Source organism: Rousettus aegyptiacus, unplaced genomic scaffold (genome assembly GCF_014176215.1).
Source record: "Rousettus aegyptiacus isolate mRouAeg1 unplaced genomic scaffold, mRouAeg1.p scaffold_m13_p_20, whole genome shotgun sequence".
NCBI lineage: Eukaryota > Metazoa > Chordata > Mammalia > Chiroptera > Pteropodidae > Rousettus > Rousettus aegyptiacus.
In genome coordinates this window covers 111,118-128,276 of record NW_023416296.1, presented here as the reverse complement: position 1 = coordinate 128,276, position 17,159 = coordinate 111,118, and the positions used below count along the sequence as shown (strand labels likewise).

At 61.9% G+C, this 17,159-nt stretch overlaps 1 protein-coding gene across 10 annotated transcripts in view; it reads left to right on the top strand.

Moving 5' to 3' along the window:
- DIP2A (disco interacting protein 2 homolog A) overlaps window positions 1-17,159 on the top strand; it is a 62,038-nt gene that overhangs the window by 5,452 nt on the left and 39,427 nt on the right. For 7 of the 10 annotated variants that reach the window (XR_004956158.1, XM_036238078.1, XM_036238080.1 and 4 more), the window contains exons 2-6: window positions 2,897-2,968; window positions 7,183-7,302; window positions 9,935-10,054; window positions 11,216-11,416; window positions 13,828-13,962. Coding sequence is in view for 9 of the 10 variants with exons in the window: in XM_036238078.1 (XP_036093971.1) it covers window positions 2,897-2,968; window positions 7,183-7,302; window positions 9,935-10,054; window positions 11,216-11,416; window positions 13,828-13,962 (648 nt within the window). In the remaining variant the exon portion in view is untranslated. Of the gene's footprint in view, window positions 1-2,896; window positions 3,221-7,182; window positions 7,303-9,934; window positions 10,055-11,215; window positions 11,417-13,827; window positions 13,963-17,159 lie in introns of all 10 variants that reach the window. The other 3 variants (XM_036238081.1, XM_036238083.1, XM_036238084.1) reach the window with 3 other exon arrangements.

Sequence of the window (17,159 nt, the reverse complement as noted above, 5' to 3'; positions counted from 1 at the left end):
CGGTGACAGAGACGGAGCTCTGCTCGCCCGCCTGCCGTCCACCTGCCGTGGACCTGGGGGCCGGGGACCCCCGCCGTAATAGACACCGCCCTGAAGACGCGCAGACGGCGGATGAGCACAAGAAACGGTGCTTCGCACCCCGTGCCACCAGGGAGCTGCAGATGAGAACAGCGAGACACCGCCGCACCCCCGTCAGCACAGCCACGGCGCGGACACCGACGGCGCCACGCGCCGCGAGGACGTGGAGCCAGGGACTCGCCGCCGCCGTGGGAGCCAGCGCGGCGGCCTCGTGCGAACCTGAGCGCATTCGTACCACGCGATCCCGCAGGCGTGCTCCTTGGCGTTTGCCCAAAGGAGGTGGAAACTTACGTCCACACGCAACCTGCACACGGACGTGTGTAGCAGCTTTGTTGATAGTCGCCCAGACTGGGAAGCAGCCAGGACGCCCTTCAGCAGGTGGTGGATAAATAACCCGTGTGCGTCCACACAGTGGGACCTCACTCAGCATGAGAGAGAACGAGCTGTCAGGTCAAGAGATGCGGAAGAGCCGTAAACGCGCGTTGCTTGTGGAAGAAGTCGGTCTGAAGGGCTGCTCTGTGGTTCCAGCTGCATGCCATTCCGGAAACCGTGGAGACGGAAGGACAGTGGTCACCAGGGGCCGGGGTCGAATGGCCGAGCACCGAGGGCGTTTAGGGCAGCGAGGTGCTCTGTGTCGTACCGTAGCAGTAGACACGTGTCATTCTCCGTCTGTCCAGACCCACAAGCCATGCACAAGAGAGACCCGTCGGGACTGGGCGGTGACGCTGTGTGTCACATGTAACAAACGCCCCTCGGACACGGGAGGCTGCGTGTCCGTGGGTGGGCTACGTGGCAGCACTGTGCACCTTCGCCTCAATTTTTCTGTAAACTTTAAACCTCTAAAAAAATTAAGTCTTTATTTTTAAAAAAAGGGTAAAGCAAGAGTAAAAAATCCCCAACCTTCTGGAAAATAAGTCTGTAAGCCCAGATGGTTTCACTGACGAATTTTATCAAACATTTAAAAAGGCAATAAAACCCAAGTTTATATCGTCTCTTCTATATACTTTTTATTTTTATTTTTAGAATCATTTTAGTCTCAGAAGTTGCAAAAATAGTTCATAGAATGCATTCAGTTTACTGAAATGACATATAACCATAGTACGTTATCAAACCATCTTCCGTTTTCCTTAATTACAAAGATTTACGTGATGATTGCGCTGCCAGATTTAAAGAGTTCAAAGGCATGTGAAGAAAAAAATGAGACGCGTCTCAGGCCCACCCTGCTTTCTTGGGTTAACCACCGCTAAGGGGTTGCAGGCCCCTCCGGAGACTTCCTGTACCCAGAAGCAGCTACGTGTGCGTTTGTGTAAATCATTTTGCATGATCACCCAGTTGTTTTCCACCTCACTAGTTCTACTCAGTAGGATGTTGTGAACCCATTCGGTACCCGCCGCCCTCCCCCCAAACACCAGGGCATCTGTGGGGCCGACAGTGTTACCGAGTAGTGGTGTCTGGCCCCACGCTCGCTTCTTCCTTGTTTGATGGGAGTCAGATTTGTCTCCCACCATTTGCTGTTATACGCAGCATTCCCTGCCTGTCCTGTCCCTGCCTGACCTTGAGGGGCTGTTGAGTGTTTTCAAGAACAGGTTTTAGAAATCGCTTCCCTGAGTTAGGGACTTGGTGATAGCGGTTGTCCCCTGGTGTCCGCGGGGCCCGCCGAGGGTACGGAATCCGCAGATGCTCAAGGCCCTCCCGTGAAGTGGCGCGGTGCTGCCGTGAGACCTGCCACATCCTGAAACTCGGTTACTCATAGCCCCCAGTCTGACAGTCGTCACACTGTATTGTTTAGGGAACAATGATGAGAAAAAGTCTGCGGACGCCTGACTGGCAGCGCGTGCCCCAGGCATGCCGGCACTCGAGTGACGCTTTCACAGCGTTTTTGGCCCACGGTCGGGTCCGCGGTTGGTTGGTCGCATCTGCAGACGTGGGGTCGTGGACACGGAGCGCTGGCCGTGTCTTGCGCTTTGCGTTTGTGATCCTGAGTCTGGTTTGTGGCGGCGGAGGTCGCCTGGGCCACACACTGCACACCTACCTGGAGGGCCAGTAAAGGCAGACCGCCGGAGCGGCTAGTCTGGACGGGCCCTGGCGGTTTTCCACGGGCCCTGGCGTTTTTCCACAGGCCCTCAGGTGACCGGGTGCTCGGCCAGGGGGAGCCCCACCCTGTGGGTCCCTACAGCTGCGGGGCAGGGGCGCCCGGTTTTCTGCCACAGGTTGGGGAGTGTGGCTCTCTCTGCTCTTTGTCTTTAGTGTTTACTGAACTCTCGGGGTCAGAAAGTTTGGATTTGGGTCTCTTTTCTGTCAGCCTGCGGCAGCTGTGCGCCTCTCAGCGGCAGGGATCCATTCTGAGAAACGCCTTGTCAGGTGGTTCTGTGGGTGTCCAGTGAGTGGGCGGGACGAGGACGGGGTCGCCAGGGGCCGCGGCAGCCAGCAGTGGGCCACGCGTGCTCGTTGCGTTGCGTGTGGCGACGTGGACGCGGCCGCTTAGATGAGACGGGTGGCAGCGTGAGGCTGGTGACACGGCGCCGCGCCGGGAACCGGAAGGCGCGTGGGCCTGCAGACCGCGTTCAAAGCAAAGGCACTGAATGCAGCAGGCCAGGGTCCTGCGGGGCAAACAAGGGGAAGGACGGACAGGCGGACGGGAGGCTCCGTGCGGCGGGGCCTGCTGCTCACGCCGAGCACCGCGCCGCACGCACGTCCTTATCCCGTCTCCGTTGAAGGACATTCGTGCCTTTCGTTCCTCCGTTGTGAATTAATTTTTATTTAAAAAGTTCTGGAACTTTAGAAGAAATGTCATTTTTTTTTTTTATTGTCGTTTTAGGTGACATCACCCAAAAAGGGTACGAGAAGAAGAAGGCAAAGCTGCTTGCGTGCTACCTGCCGCTGGCTCAGGGTAAGGCCAACATGCTCGCGCTTCGGAGCAGCTACCTTGTCTCCTGGACCCTGATTCAAAATTGACTTGACAGCTTAACACTGGCATGTTTCCTATTTTATGAAGAAAGACTGGGCACGTGATCTGTGTGATAGTGAATAAAATCCGAAGGCATAGATCGTAATTTACAGCTCTGGTTGGAATAGGTCTCATCCCCAAACAGGAGTTATTTTATTTTGATGGCTACAGAACACGATTACTTTCACGATTATGGTAAGGAACAGCCTCACGTAGGTTTGCAGCAAATACTGTAAAGGTGTCCGTTGTCCCCACCTGAGATTGGCCTGTCGAGTCAGCACATTCATCGTTCCCACGGATTTTATGTGAGTGTATGTAGAATTTAATAAGCTAATTCTAAAATTTATATGCAAATTTAAAGTGTCAAGGGGGCTCCGCCTGCCGGGACATGAGGCGAGAACCTCACGCTGTCGGTCTGTGCATGATGCGGCACGGGGCAGACGGCTGGGGTGGCAGAGCAGGACGTGGAGCCCAGCCGCAGGTGTGACGGGCCGGGGACTTGGCTTAGGCAGGTCGTGGTGCCGGCCCGATGCTGGTCCATGCGAAAGACACACGAGGTGGGACCCAGACACCACTTCCAGGTGCGTGGCCGGCCTGGCGTGCGAGGCGCAGGCGATAGCACCTCCGACGCTCGGCAGGCACCATCTCGGGACAGGAAGGGCTGCTCGGGTCACCCAGGCCCCGGCCAGCAGCGACCACAAAGGAAAAGACGGTAAATTGGACCACGCTCAATTCAGGAGTTCCTTTTTCTTAGAAGTCACGAGGAGGCTGGCAGCAAGCCAGAGCAAGGAGAGCGCTGTGACGGCTGGGGGAGCAGCACCGGGCCTGGTGCCTCCTGTGGTCACCGAGGTGCTCTGTGCCCACAGCGTCCCCCGTGTGCAGGCCCGCGCCGCCTGGAGCTCCTCGGCGCTCGAAATATGGCTGGTAGTGAGAGATGAAGTGAGAGGAAGTCTCCCAGCGTGATTTTCTAAAGAGCCCAGTAGACACATGGGCTGGAGACCTGAGGGCGCCCCGACCGCCAGCGAGCGGACCGTGCATGCTCACTCCGCAGTCAGCAGAGAAACGCAGGGGGCTCCAGGGAGCGTGGGGAGGTAGCGTTACCTGTCAGCAGCTGGGAGGGGGTCAGGTGACCAGCACCCCTCCTGCAGTGCCTCCCCCGCGTGCCCTCGAGAGCCTCCTGTGTTTGCACCTGTGCGTGGGAGCGCGTCATGTCCTGCCCGCGGCGCGAACACCAGCCGGAGGCCGCCTGCGTCAGCCAGAGCGCGTCCCCCACACACGGGGCGCGAGACGGCTGCGGCCACGCACCCCGCCGCACCGCGAGGAGCCCTCGCCTGGCTGGTTAAAGCAAGACAGGGAGTCGGGTGCTGTGTCCTCGTGGAGGGAGACTGGGGGCCGGGGGGCTCCAAGGCACCCGAGGGTTTGTTTTTAACCAGCGCAGTGGTCCCGTTGCCTTCTGTGCAGGAATTCTTAAACCGAACATGCGGTTTACGCTGCCTGTATCGGTAGGACATATTTTACAGTCACCAGCGTAAAGAATGGTGACGAGGCTTCTCATATGCTGACATTCATTCATCCAGAATGACAAAACACACTCTGAGCAAGATTAGACTCGAAGGAAGCGACGGAAACGTGACAGCCCACTTGTGGACCTCCTCCTCCTGGCCGTCACCCTCAGCGGTCACCTCCTGCAGCGTTTCGATCCCCAGCAGGGCGAGACGGGGGTGCTCGCCCTGCCCCCTCGGAGCCACTGCAGTGCGGCACCGCGGGGGGCGGAGACGGCGTCTCCACTGACGGACGCCGTCGCTTTGTGCTTTGAGGACCCAGGCGACTTCTTATTAGGATGAAGTTCGGCGCTTGCTCTGAGACAGATATACACGAATCGATAGCTTTTCTCTGGCAGTCTTTCTGTTAATGGAAAAAACTCACATTTATAAGGGCCATAAACGCTCAACTGCTTATTAATACATCTAGCTAGAAAGCCACAGAACTTCTATCAGGGTCATAAAATCTATTTGAAAGAAAATAACAGAGACCCTAAAATAGAAGAAACGCCAGTTTCCTCAATGGAAAAAAAATATCATAAAAGTGGCAGTTTCCAAGTTAATATGTGAAAACGCAGTCCAGCCTGAACACCAGCAGCCGATCCCGCCACCCTGAGCTGGGGCTAGAAATAACGACCCATGTGAAGGAGAAAACTTCTGAGTAGCTCGTACATTTTGAAAAAGAATGCTAGGGAGAAAGAGCTGGCCTTCAGGAGGTAAACCCGATAGTGTCCGCGCAGTCGGCACAGCGGGAGGGCCCAGGCGTGTGGGTGGGAGGCGGGGAGGCCGCAGCTGGGACCGGCTGCCTCTGCCGCGCGGCACGCGAACTGCGGGGTCGCAGCTCCGAACGCGTTGTAGGTACAGGTGCCATGAAGTTCAGGAGAACACTCAAATAACCTTCGAGTGGGGGTTACAAGATAGAGCTAGGAGTCAGAAAGGAAGAGAAAAAGGGGCGCAATCGGTTCCCCGCGGGACCACCAAGCCGCCACCAGCCCGGCCGAGCTCCGGGAGGCGTATGCAGTGCGGGGTCCTGTCCCCAGCCCAGCGCGAGGCTCGTTAGCTGGGTAGGAAGAAGAGAAAGTCAAGACAAGTTCCCGTGGGCGGCAGGCGTCACACGCCCCACTCCCTCCGGCAGGGTCTGCACACGCAAGCGGATCGTTTCCTGTCAGACTGGCAGAGTTCTAAAGCTTTTTATCCAGACGTTCGGTGCTGACAGGATGTGGGGAAATGGCACTTCCCTGTGCTGCCCGTGGGAGTGCGAACTGCTGTCACCTTTTTGGAAAGATATCTCGATATCTGTTAAGATGAAAAATGCACCTGCTCTTTTATCCGGTAACGTCATCCTGGGTTTTGTGTCTTGTCGAGTGACTGGATCTGTCTTGAGGACCACACTCGGGTTGTAAGCGTCGGGTCATCCACGCGCAGGGGCGTCAGCCGGCACCCCGCCCAGCGGTAACCCCGGCGCCGGAGTCTGTGCGTCGCCAGCTCCACCAGGAGTCACGGCGCAACAAAGCCAGGAGCATCCATGTCACTGTATGCGTGTGCACATGCGTGTGCACATGCGGGTGCAGAGATGCTCGAATTCCGGAGAACTAGACGTCAGTTCCAGAGGGGTTCCCGGTCCAGGGCCACGTGACCGCTCCCCGGATGTGCGTCAGGCACATCTGCATGAGCCTGTGGCTTCTGCTCTGCCCACGGACCTGCGGGCGGCCCGGGCTCAGGCCACCGCGCCCTTCCGCAGAGCCCGAGCGCGCGGGGCGCTCCCTCGTCACAGCCGCGGTGCCAGTGCCGGGGGGCGCAGACAGCAGCCTCCGCCCGCCTCCGTCCTCTCAGCCTGTCGCCCCGGAGAGCCAGGCGAGAGCGGCGCCGCCTTCCGTGACTGGCCCTGGCGGTCGCACGGCGCCACTCCTGCTCCGGTGTGCCCGTTGGGCCGTCACTGCCGGGCAGGGTCGCGGGTGGGTCATCACGGCCGCAGGGGCCGGTGCGGCTGGGGTCTCGCTAGCTCTTTTGGTGGCATTTTGATTCTTCTGCTGAAGCACCGCCCAAGGCTTGGTTAGCGTCCCTGCCAAATGCCAGGAGCAAGGCCTGGGGCGCCCCAAGGGTTCTGTTTAACGGCCCTGGGCACTCGTCCCCGTCCCTTCACTCGCCACGGTGTCCCGAGGGCCGTGGACACGAGCGCCATGGGCCCGGGTGCGTGGCGCGCCGTCCGCCTGCCGGGTGTGGGGACAGCGAGCCTGTCGCGGCCGAGGCAGTGGGCCCGAGGCCTGAGCCCCGCCCTCCGCCCTCGCTCCCGCTGTGCCGGCCCGTGCGGCAGCCCGTGCTCGCGCCGTGGGCGCTTCTCCCCGAGTTCGCTGACACCGCGGACGCCGGGCTGCGGGGCCGCGCTCGGGGGCCTTCCTGAGGCCTTTCTGCGCGTGGTGCCGGGGGACGCTGTAGGGAGAGAGCTGGACGTGGGCACCCATGTTCACCCTGACCTCCCGGCCCCGGGCGGCGGGCGCCCAGGGGCGCGTACTCAGGGCACTGTGTTACGTTCGTTGGGGCTGCGCGAGATGGGGCTGTCCACAACTGGAAAAGCAGAGGGTTCCCACAAGACGTCCCCCTAAAATTGTGTTTCAGGAGTGGACCCCCCGCTCCAGGCAGAGCCCAGGACGCCCGGGCCCCCACGAGGCATGTCCGCGGTGCCCCAGCCGCAGAAGCCGCGGCCCGCCGGCTCCCGGGGCGAGCGCTTCCGGTCAGGTAGGGACGCGGCGGCCACTCGGGCCCCGGGCGGTTTCCCCTGCCCAACTCCCGCTGAAGTCACCTTCCCTGGAGCGCAATTTATCACGTCATCGTGGTTCTCAGGAGAAACCCCACCCTCACGGGCCCCCAGCACCCGGAGCCACTGCCCACGCTCCCTGCCTGGGCCGCCCGGGTCCGGCGTCCACAGCCTGAGCTCGTGACTGCGGGTGGTCTGGAGCTTTTCCTTCCCTAAGTCGGGGGCTTTTCCTTCCCTACATCGGGCGCCGTCCTTCTAGTTAGATTTCTGCCACTTCGTTGGTGCTTTTTACGCGTAGTTAAATTTGTCACTTGGCACTTTATTTGAGTGATCAGAACACCTTTTGAGAATTTTCATGTTTTCAGTTTTCGATTATGTAGCGATAACTTTCAAGCACCCTATTTCACCTGCTCAACAACTCTTTCACCGTCACAGCTGTGTTTCCTTTATGTTTAAGCTGTTTGGATAAGCCTTTTTTATAAAGAAAAGCTTTCAGCAGAGAGAAAGAAATGGCCATTTCGTTTTAAGAATAGCTTAAAGGAACATTGAGATGTTAAAGGTTACGTCAACAAGGGAGGGACAAATTTCCGATGAGGTAACTTCTCGTCCGTTTCACATACACGTTGAGAACTGTCACACTGGTCGTAGTTTGACTTCAGGTGCCGTACACGACACACACACTGCACAGGGCCGCACCGAGTTGGAAGACAGGTCAGGGCCACCTGAACTCCGCCCGAGACGGCCCCGGCACGCGCCGCCCGCCGGCTCCAGCGAGGCGCGGGGCAGACACTCCGCCCGTGCGCGTGGCCTGTGAGCGGGGCGCGCGGGAGCCCCCCCACCCCCACCCACCCACCGCGCCACGCTCTGCCCCCAGGAGCCGCATCCCAGCTCTGATGCCGCTTCCTGAGCACGCGGCCCTCGTCGTGAGCGCGGTCCGCCAGTGCTTTCCCCGAGGCTCGCCCTTGTACTCGCGCTCTCACCGTGGTTTCGGACGAGCATAAGTTTCTAATTCTAACTAAGTCCAACTTTCCGATTTCTTTAACGGGTGCCACCGCTGCTCGTGCCACTAAGAACTCTGTCTCCCCGAGGGCTCGGAGCCCCTCACCCGTGTGTTCTCGGGGTCCCATCGTCTGGGGGCCTCCCCTTCAGGCGCATGGCCCCTCTCGCTAACAGTGGCTTGAGGCCAGGGCGCAGGCCGGAGCTGGCCTGTCGCAGGTGGGCGGCAAGCGTGTGGCGCGCACCCCTCCTCTGCCCCTTCGCCCCACAGCAGCCGCGCACGCGCAGCTTTTTCTGGACGCCCGTCCTGGTGCCGCGGCCGTCTCTCTGCGGAGAACCTCGCTCCCGGCGGCGGGCGCTTGGCCGGAGCTTGCCCTGTCGGCCTGTCGTCGTCCGGCACGTGCGCCGCCGTCTCTGCCGCCGGCTCGGGGCGAGTCCCCTGCCGTGCTCGCCGCGTGTCTGCAGCTTCGTCGCGCTTCTCGGGGCCGCGGGTGTGGAGCTCTGCTGTGCTGACGCTGGGCAGGTTTTTACTTCTGGACCGTTCTGTGTCTGGTTCTGAGACGGCGGCAGAGAAGAGAGAGCCCTGGAACCGATTCTGTCACCCTCCGTCGGACGCCGTGATGCCTCGGTGCGGAGCGCCTCTTGTCCGTGCGCTGTGCGGGGCCGCAGGGCCGGGGCGCGCCCCCCGCGCCCCCGCACGCCGACGCCCCGCCGGAGGCCCGGCTGGGTCGCCGTCCCGCTGGCCGCCTCCGCCCCTCCCTCGCGTCCTCTGGCCCTGTCTCCGGGCTGCCTTCGCTGTCCGGGGCGTCTTCGCCCTGCTTGGCGGTCACACCGTCCCACTCGCCGCTGGGAACGCCGTCACGTTAGGCTCGCTGGCGGGATCGCGGGTGCTGCCCTTGCCGCTGGCGGGACAAGGCGCTGCAGGCTCCCCCCGGCACGGGCACGTCTGAGGGCCCTCTCAGTGGGGTGTCGCGCCAGGACCCCCGTCTGCGTGCTGGGCTGGCCGTGCCCGCAGCATCGTCAGCGGACAGGCGGCCGGCACGCACCAGCCTTCCCGTCGGGGTCCAGGCCCGCAGGGCGACGCTTCACGTCTGCGACCCGCGCTGCCCCCCCCGCTGTCCCCCTCGCGAGCACCTCGGCTCCCAGGAGACGCAGGGTCACTGTCACGCTGTCTCCCTGTGCTCTGCCCCACGTGCTGCCCGAACGCCACCACGGGACGGGGTGCTCGCGGCCGCCAGCAGGGGCGCTGCACGGAGTGCGCACTGCGCAGGCCCCTCCGTCCCCGGGGTTCCCGGGGGGCTCCGGCCACCGCCCCGGGGCTGCTTGGAGCGCGTGCCGCGGGGGGCACGTCCACGTCCACCCGCTCCACCCGACGTTCAGTGCGGCTTCTTCTTCACTTGGCCTTGCGTTCTCCCCGTGAACGCGTCTGGATGGCTCCGGAGTCACGCGTGCGAACGGGAACGTTCAGGGACGTCCAGGCCCGATGTGACGTGCGGGCACGGGCCGAGCACGAGCCCCTTTCACGGCCCGTGACGGCAGCGAGCGGCGGGCGCCTGGCTTTGCTCCCCAATGACCGGCGTTGCAGGGGGTGTTGTCACTGCCGCTCTTTCTACGTAGATGTCCACACGGAAGCCGTGCAAGCAGCCCTGGCCAAATATAAAGAGAGGAAGGTGCCTCTGCCTTCGAAAAGACGCTCTGCTCTCGCGCATCCGTCTGTGGAAACCTGCACCCCACCAGGTACAGTGGCCGCGCCGGGCGGGCCGACGGGGCGTCCCACACACCGCTGTCACGCCGTCGTTTCCTGTCGCGGCGGCAGGTCCTGGCCCGTAGGAAAGATCTGGAAAAATCGGAGAGGGAGGCGCGTGTCTGAGTGCGGCGGCCTCACCCGGGGTCCGTGCCCACACAGCACGGCCGTCCCCCCGGCTTCGGTGTGGGCTTTCGTGTGTGCACCGAGGTGCCGTGTGTGTGCGCCTTCTGGTGAGGGGAAGACCCTAGAGTGGGCAGGCTCCTCGGGCTCAGGGCTTCGCACGATTTTCACCTCGTGAACTGGCCCTTGCTGGGTGGTCCGCAGGCCTCAGGCGGGGGTGCAGACGCTGCCCGGAGGGGCTCGGGTTTGCTGCTGTGGCTGCCGTGCCCCCGGGACACCCCGCGTGGGGTTTCCTGGCACCGGCCTCACGCCCCAGGCCCCGGCCAGACTGCCTGCAGCACCCCTCCGAGGCCGGGCGTCTCACTTGGGTCACAGACCTGGTGACCAGAAGCCACCACATTCACAGGGAGACTTAGTGGTCTGGGTGATGCTTACCCTGCTTCAGGAAAAGTTTACACTGCCAAAAACACCTAGAAACAGCTGCCAAATTACTCTTCCTACTAAACACAACTGTGGACACTTCCCCGTTTTTAAAGAGCGTCGACACAGTGGTGAGTCCCGCGGTAGAGCGCACTGGCTGCTGACCAGACGACGCGGCTCCCGGCTCGCTCTGTGACCGAGGGGGTGTCTGGGGGGGGTGCTGCTCCCTGCGAGGACGCCAGAGCTGTGGCCCCACAGCCACCACACTCGGGGGGGCTTGGCTTCCCCTTGGGGTGTTCCGTGCGTGAGGGTGCTATGGGGCTCAGTGCTTGGGTCCCTTTATATTAGGGACCATGTCGGGAGGTGGGCCGTGCCGTCCTCGCCCTGGGCCCTGTGCCTGAAGGCGGGTCCCTCTGATAGCCAGCTCGCAGGTGGGGCGCCTTGGACAGTGGCCGAGGGCCGCGCAGGCCCCTGCAGATGGACGGCCACCTCTGAGACGACCCCCAGCCCGGTGTGGGCACCGGGCGCCGTGGCGCAGGCTGGGTGCCCGTGCGGAACCCCGGCTCCTGGCGCCCACACTGCCTCACGCTGTCGTCATGTTTCAACCACAGACACGTCGTCGGCCTCAGAAGACGAGGGCCCCGTGCAGCGCCCCGGGCGGCCGGCCGCCGCCGCACCGCAGAGCCGCCCCGGCCGGGGACCCCGGCTCAGCCCGGGCTCGTCCACCTCGTCCTCCGCGTCGTCCGCGTCGTCTCAGCCGGGAGGGAGACTGGCCGGCGCGCTCGCAGGCCCCGCGGCCCTCGGCCATGGAGGTCAGTACCGGCCGCCGCGGCCCTGCACCAGGGCCCCCCGCGCGTCAGGGCCCACCGGTCGTCTGCTCGGTCACAGAGGCGGTTGCTGCTGCGGCTGGGGTCTGGCCGTCGCAGGCCCGTGGTGTGCGGCCTCCCCCAGGGATGCCGACGAGGGCACGGTGTCTGGCGACGTGCGCCCCGTCCTGCTCCGGAGGGCAGGGCTGGCCCGGGGGACCGGCGCGGGTGGACGGTCACTCAGACGTGGCTGCACTCGCTCCTGTTGGGTGCCCTTGGCCCGCAGCCTCGACATTGTCCCCACCTCTGGGTCCGGCAGCTGTCCCTGTGGCTGGCTGGCCCGGGTGGGGCCGGGACTGCAGCCGCCCGGCCTTCTCCCCCTGCGAGCCAGGTTAAACAGCCCTCGCCCTGAAGAGATGTCCATCAAAACCGGTCACAGGGCCGTGGATCTTTCCGAGTCATCCAGCCCTGTTCAAAGGAAAAATCGCGAACGTCTCGTCGGTTAGACTCTCGTCTTTTAAACACGGACAGTGGCGTAGCCGGCCGTGCGGAGCTGGCACGCGGCGCCCGGACACCCTTGCACGAGCTCCTCGCACGGGGAGGCCCGTAGGCTCCCGCCGCCGCCACTGTGGCGGGAAGACGGGCCTGGGGTGACGTGCTGGCTCCTGCGCCGTCGGCTGCGGGGTGCCGCGGGGAGCCCCGGTGGGCGGTCACGGCGGGCTGGCAGCGGCACGTCAAAGCCCGGTCACGCGGCTGGACTGGGCGGTGGTCGAGTGTTCTGTGGCTGAAGCCCGCGTCCACCCGGCCTCCACGGGCACATCTCGGTGCCTCTGGCCGGGCAGCCAGGGCAGCCGGCGGGACAGGCCACGCACTGAGCGTGGCGAGCTGGCCACGGGCACAGGCGCGGGGGCCGCCGCTGTGCTCGTGTGTCGCGTGGCCGTGGCCCTGAATGGCGCGCGCGCCCTGGTGGCCGGCGGGGCCCTGCAGCCCCGGGGCTCCGTCCGTTAGGCATTTGCGGGCGCACAGGCTTCAACTGGGGACTTCGAAAAGACTCACTTTCCTTCTCTACTATAAAACCCTCCTTTGTCTGAGTCTCTGACACCAGGAATTTTTCAGTTGGGTTGAGGAAAGAGCTTCAGAGGAACTGGATTATTTAGGGAACCAATTCGAGGCTGACACTACCAGGCGAAGGTAGTTTAAGAATCTGTGTTGTTTTTGGATCGTGGAAGTCACATGCAGAAAGCCTCTGAACACAGACGTCGATGCCTTCACAAGCGGCGCTTCTGCTCACGAGGCTTCGTTTTCGAGTGCAGCGTATTTTTACACGTGTTTTGAAAGTGCTTCCAGTTAAGATCACTGTTCGTGCCCTTTTTCACAAATACTGGTAAAATCATTTATTCCTTTTGCTAGACTTGGAAGGGTGGGGAGATTTCTTTTTAAACTGGAAGACCTTTATGCTCGGCATACTTTAAGATGCTAATCCCATCCACATCCAGCTTGTTCGAGGCTGCGAAACCTCTGTCGTTGCAGCGAGGTTTGTTCGCATGGTGCTTTCTGCTGCATACGTGGTGTGCGCTTTGCTTCCGTGTAATTTCATCTTTCTACATGCTTAAAAAATTCTTAGTCAGAGTTTAATGAGTTTAGATGTTACCGTGCTGCGACGGCAGGATCGTGCTTTAGGAGGTAAAACCGATCGCGGATTGCCGCTGACGGGCTGCCCCCGATGCCGCGGCGGACAGGTGTCTGCCGCCAGTGTCGCGGGAGGGCGGCTTCTGGTCCTCGTGCAGACGCGGCGCCGTCCCGCCCGTGGGCTCGTTGGTGGCGGTGACGTCCAGCACAGAGAGGCTCCGGCATGGTGGGGGGCCTCAGACATCGGTGTCCGGCTCGTCTGCCTTTAAATAGGACACTAACTCATTCCGTTCTGAGAACTCGGTGGTTGCCTCTCAGGAGTGAGGTGTGTCGAGCTGACCCTCAGGGTCATTTTTATCTCTGCGGGTTTATCCTGTGAAGCTGCAAAGGTCTCCGTCTTCAGGATCTCGGACGCGGTCTTGGAGGCGTGGGGGTGGCTTATAGAAGTCAGAAATGTTCCCATAACAGTTGGTTTAAAATGCGTTCCTGCTTCATCGAGGGAGGTTTCTGAGTGACACCTCCTCAGGCCCTGGGGCAGGCGGTCCCCTCGCGCCAGGCTCTGCTGGCGTGGTCCTGGGCTGGGTCCTCTGAGGGTGGAGCAGCCGGCGCCCCGGGTGGCACGTCGTGTCCGGGAGCCGAGAGTTCCCAGGGCCCATGTGCCGTGGTGAACCAGGGACACAGTCCCGGCGTGGTGCTCGGCCCGTGCAACTCGAGTTGAAGGGGGTTTAAACCACAACTTCATAGTCTGGAATTAACGGCCTCTTTTATTTTGGGTTTGTTTCAAGCAGATCTGCACCCGGCCCCTCCCGATGTCACCACGGGCCTCGCTCAGCATTCGCGCTGCGAGCGTCCACGTCTGCAGCCGGCCACCGGGAGAGCCGCCCCGCGCGGCCACAGCGGGAGCCTGCCAGAGACCGCGGGCGGTGAGCATGCCTCTGCGCCTTCGCCGCAGACGCCGGGGCGCGTCAGGTCCACGTGTGGCCGAGAGCCATGCGCGTGGCGGCGCGGAGCACCGCGCGGTGGGCCCAGCGGGGCCGGGGAGCAGGAGCCGCAGACCCGCAGACTGCGGGCGGTCGCAGTCGCGGGGGTGGGATCCACAGTGCCCTGGGGAAGGGGCGGGCCTGGGGGGCTTCGCCTGTGGACGCGGTGTGGCCGCTGGCGGCAGGTCTCTGCGGGGCGCGGCCCTCCCGCGGCTCCACCCGCACCTCCTCCCGCACCTCCGCACGGGCCGCGATGGGCGTGGCCGCGGGCGCCCGCCCCACGCTCCTGGTCGCTGTGGTTTCCAGTGTCTTTTATCAAAACCGTATTTCCCCCAGTGACCAGATTTGAACTGCAGGAAACTCCAGAGGGTCTCAGATCTGAGGCCTGAACGTGCATTTTGAGCCCCCTACTCAGAAGGTCACGTCCTGTCGGAGCCTTTTAGCTCCTTGTCCTGCTGCAAAAGGAAAATACCGCGTCAACCTGAAGCAGGGTTTCCACCGGGTAGAGGGGTGTTTAAATTTGATTTATTACTCTACATAGTAAGAAAACTTAAGAGGTTGGGCGAGGTATAATTGGCACATAATCAACTACACGTATTTAAGTTGTGTGATCGTACCAGTTTGTGGGAGCATCCGGACATGGCCCCCCAAAAGCCCCGTGCCCCGTGGGGCCTCCCGCCCGCCCTTTCGCTCTGCTCCCGGGCAACACCGGCGTTCAGATAAGTGTGCACTTCCTAGAATTTTACGTACGTGGAGCCACGGAGCATTTACTGTCTGGTTCCTGCTGCTGCCGTGCTGAGGTTCACGGTCTCGCGGTGTCAGAGCTCAGCCCTCCGCTGACAGGGGTCCGCCCGGGCCGCCCGCCCACCCAGCAGCGTGTGCAGAGGCCGCCTGGTTTGGGGCTGGCACTGTAGCTGCCGGCACGTCCTCGCGCAGGTCTGCGTGCGGCCGGGCCCCGCTCTGGGGGCGACGCCCAGGCGTGGGATGGCCGGCCCTCGCCGTGGGCTTGTATGTCGCTTCCGCAGACAGCGCCCCCCGCCTCAGGCCCCCCCCGCGGTCCGTGAGCGTTCCAGTCCCTCCACACCCTTGCCGGCAGCGGGGGCCGTCGGCGCGTTCAGTCGCAGGCGCCCAGACAGGCGCGGAGAGGGTCCCCTGGTGTCGCGTGCACCACGCTGGCGACTGGTGGCGGCACCGCCCCCCGCGCCGTCGGCCGCCCGCTGGCCCCCTCCGGAGAGTCCGCTCGCGGAGCGTGCCCGTCGTTGCGGTGTGTCGCGTTCTCGCGATTCGGGAGTTCTTCGTGCCCCAGCTGCCGATTCCTAGCCGGTCTGTGAGTTTATGTCCCCTCCCCGTCTGTGGCTCGGGGTTTTCGTTCTCTTTCGCTCTCTTCTGTGTCATCAGTGCCTTTCAAGGAGTAGGATTTAAAAATTTAGGTGACGCCCAGTTTACCACATTTTCTTTTATAGAGCCAACTTTTGTGTCATGTCTAAGGTGTAGTTTTCTAACTTGAGGTCATAAAGGTTTCTTCTATATTTTCTCCAAGCATGTCACAGTTTGAGGTGTTACGTCGAGGCATGTGGTCTGTCCGAGTTAATTGTGGCATGAATCAAAGCTTTTCCGCATGTGGACACCCAGCTGTCCCGGGATCCCGTGCCATGCAGACCACCCCACCCCACCGAGTCCCGGCGTCCGTGCTGAGCAGCCGCAGCCACGTGGGGGGCCTCGTTCCGTGCTCTCACCCCCACTGTGGTTTCGCCACCAATCTCGAAGTCGTGTAGTTTGGCTTCGGTTCTGCTTTGCATTTCAAATTTTGCTTTCGCTGTTCCAGCTCCTTTGCATTGTAATATGTATTTTAAAATCAGTTTGATAATTTTTACCAAAATTCCTGCTGGATTTTGATTGGTATTTCATTGGCTCCCTAGATCAATTTGGGGAGAATTGGCATGTTACCGATATTACATACTTCAGCCGATAAATGCAGGATAGCTCTCCATTTATTTACCACTTATAAACAGTTTTTAGCACAGCATCACACACATTTTGTTAAAATCATCCCAAAATATGTTTTTGATGCCATTATAAATGGTATTTCAATTTTTTTCCCATCGTTTGTTGCTGGTTTCTAGAGACGCATTGCTTTTTCATGTTGCCCTTCCGTTAGTCCGGCAGCATTTTGGTCGATTCGTCAAGCCCGCGCTCGGGCGCGTGGCCCCGTCGTGGGCCCCCTGCCTCCCCGCGCTGTCCGGGCCCCGGCCGCGCCGGTGGACACAGCCGCCGCGCTCCCAGGCCGGGGACGCGCCCGCCCTCTCATTTCTCGTTGTGATGGCCGCTCTGGGCTTCCGTAGATGCTCCTCATCAGCTCGAGGAAGTTCCCTTTTTTACTTAAATTTCTGAAAATTTTTGTCGTAGTTTTGGTTAAATGGATTTTTTGGCGCATAGAGCTGGCTTCTCGGGCAGCCCGCTAGCCCAGCCCGGGCCCGGTGGGCTGTGCGCCCAGCCGCGGGCGAGTGCACCTGCTGCGCAGCGGCCGCCCCCGGGGGGCCTGCTCAGCGCGCGTGACCGTAGTTCCCATGTTCAGAGGTCGGTCCGCGTCCTGCCTGTCCCAAACGGAGAGGGTGGGGAGAGGTCAAAACCCTGAAACTGAAGTCAAGCGGAAGTGAGTAGGACTGTTTCCAGGCAGCACCACTCGAGAGGGCGGTGGGGACGGAGCTGGTGTCGGCGGGGAGCCGCGGCGGCCCAGGTGGCCCAGGCCCTCAGCCTGGACGAGGCGGGCAGGAGGCTCAGCACACAGCTTCGGACGCCTGTCAGCGGGTCGGTCGGTCTGGGCTGTGGGCGGGCATACACAGGGGCGTTGGTGTGGAGAGCGCGGTTCTCCCTGGAAGAGGGGCGTCCGGAGGCCGGGGAGAGCCGCGCGGGCAGGCCCGGGCATGGCGGTGCTGGCGTGGCCTGCAGTTCCCAGCGCGGGAGTGTGTGTCTGCGGGCACCGGTCTGCACACGCGTGTCTGGCCGTGCAGGTGTGCGTGTGCCTGTGCGCATAGCGGGTGTGTGCACAGCGCGCTTTCTCGGCTCTGTGTGTGGAAAGAAACGAGGCAGCGGCGGCAGCAGTGAGACAGCTGGCGAGCAGGTCCAGGTCTGCGCTTGCC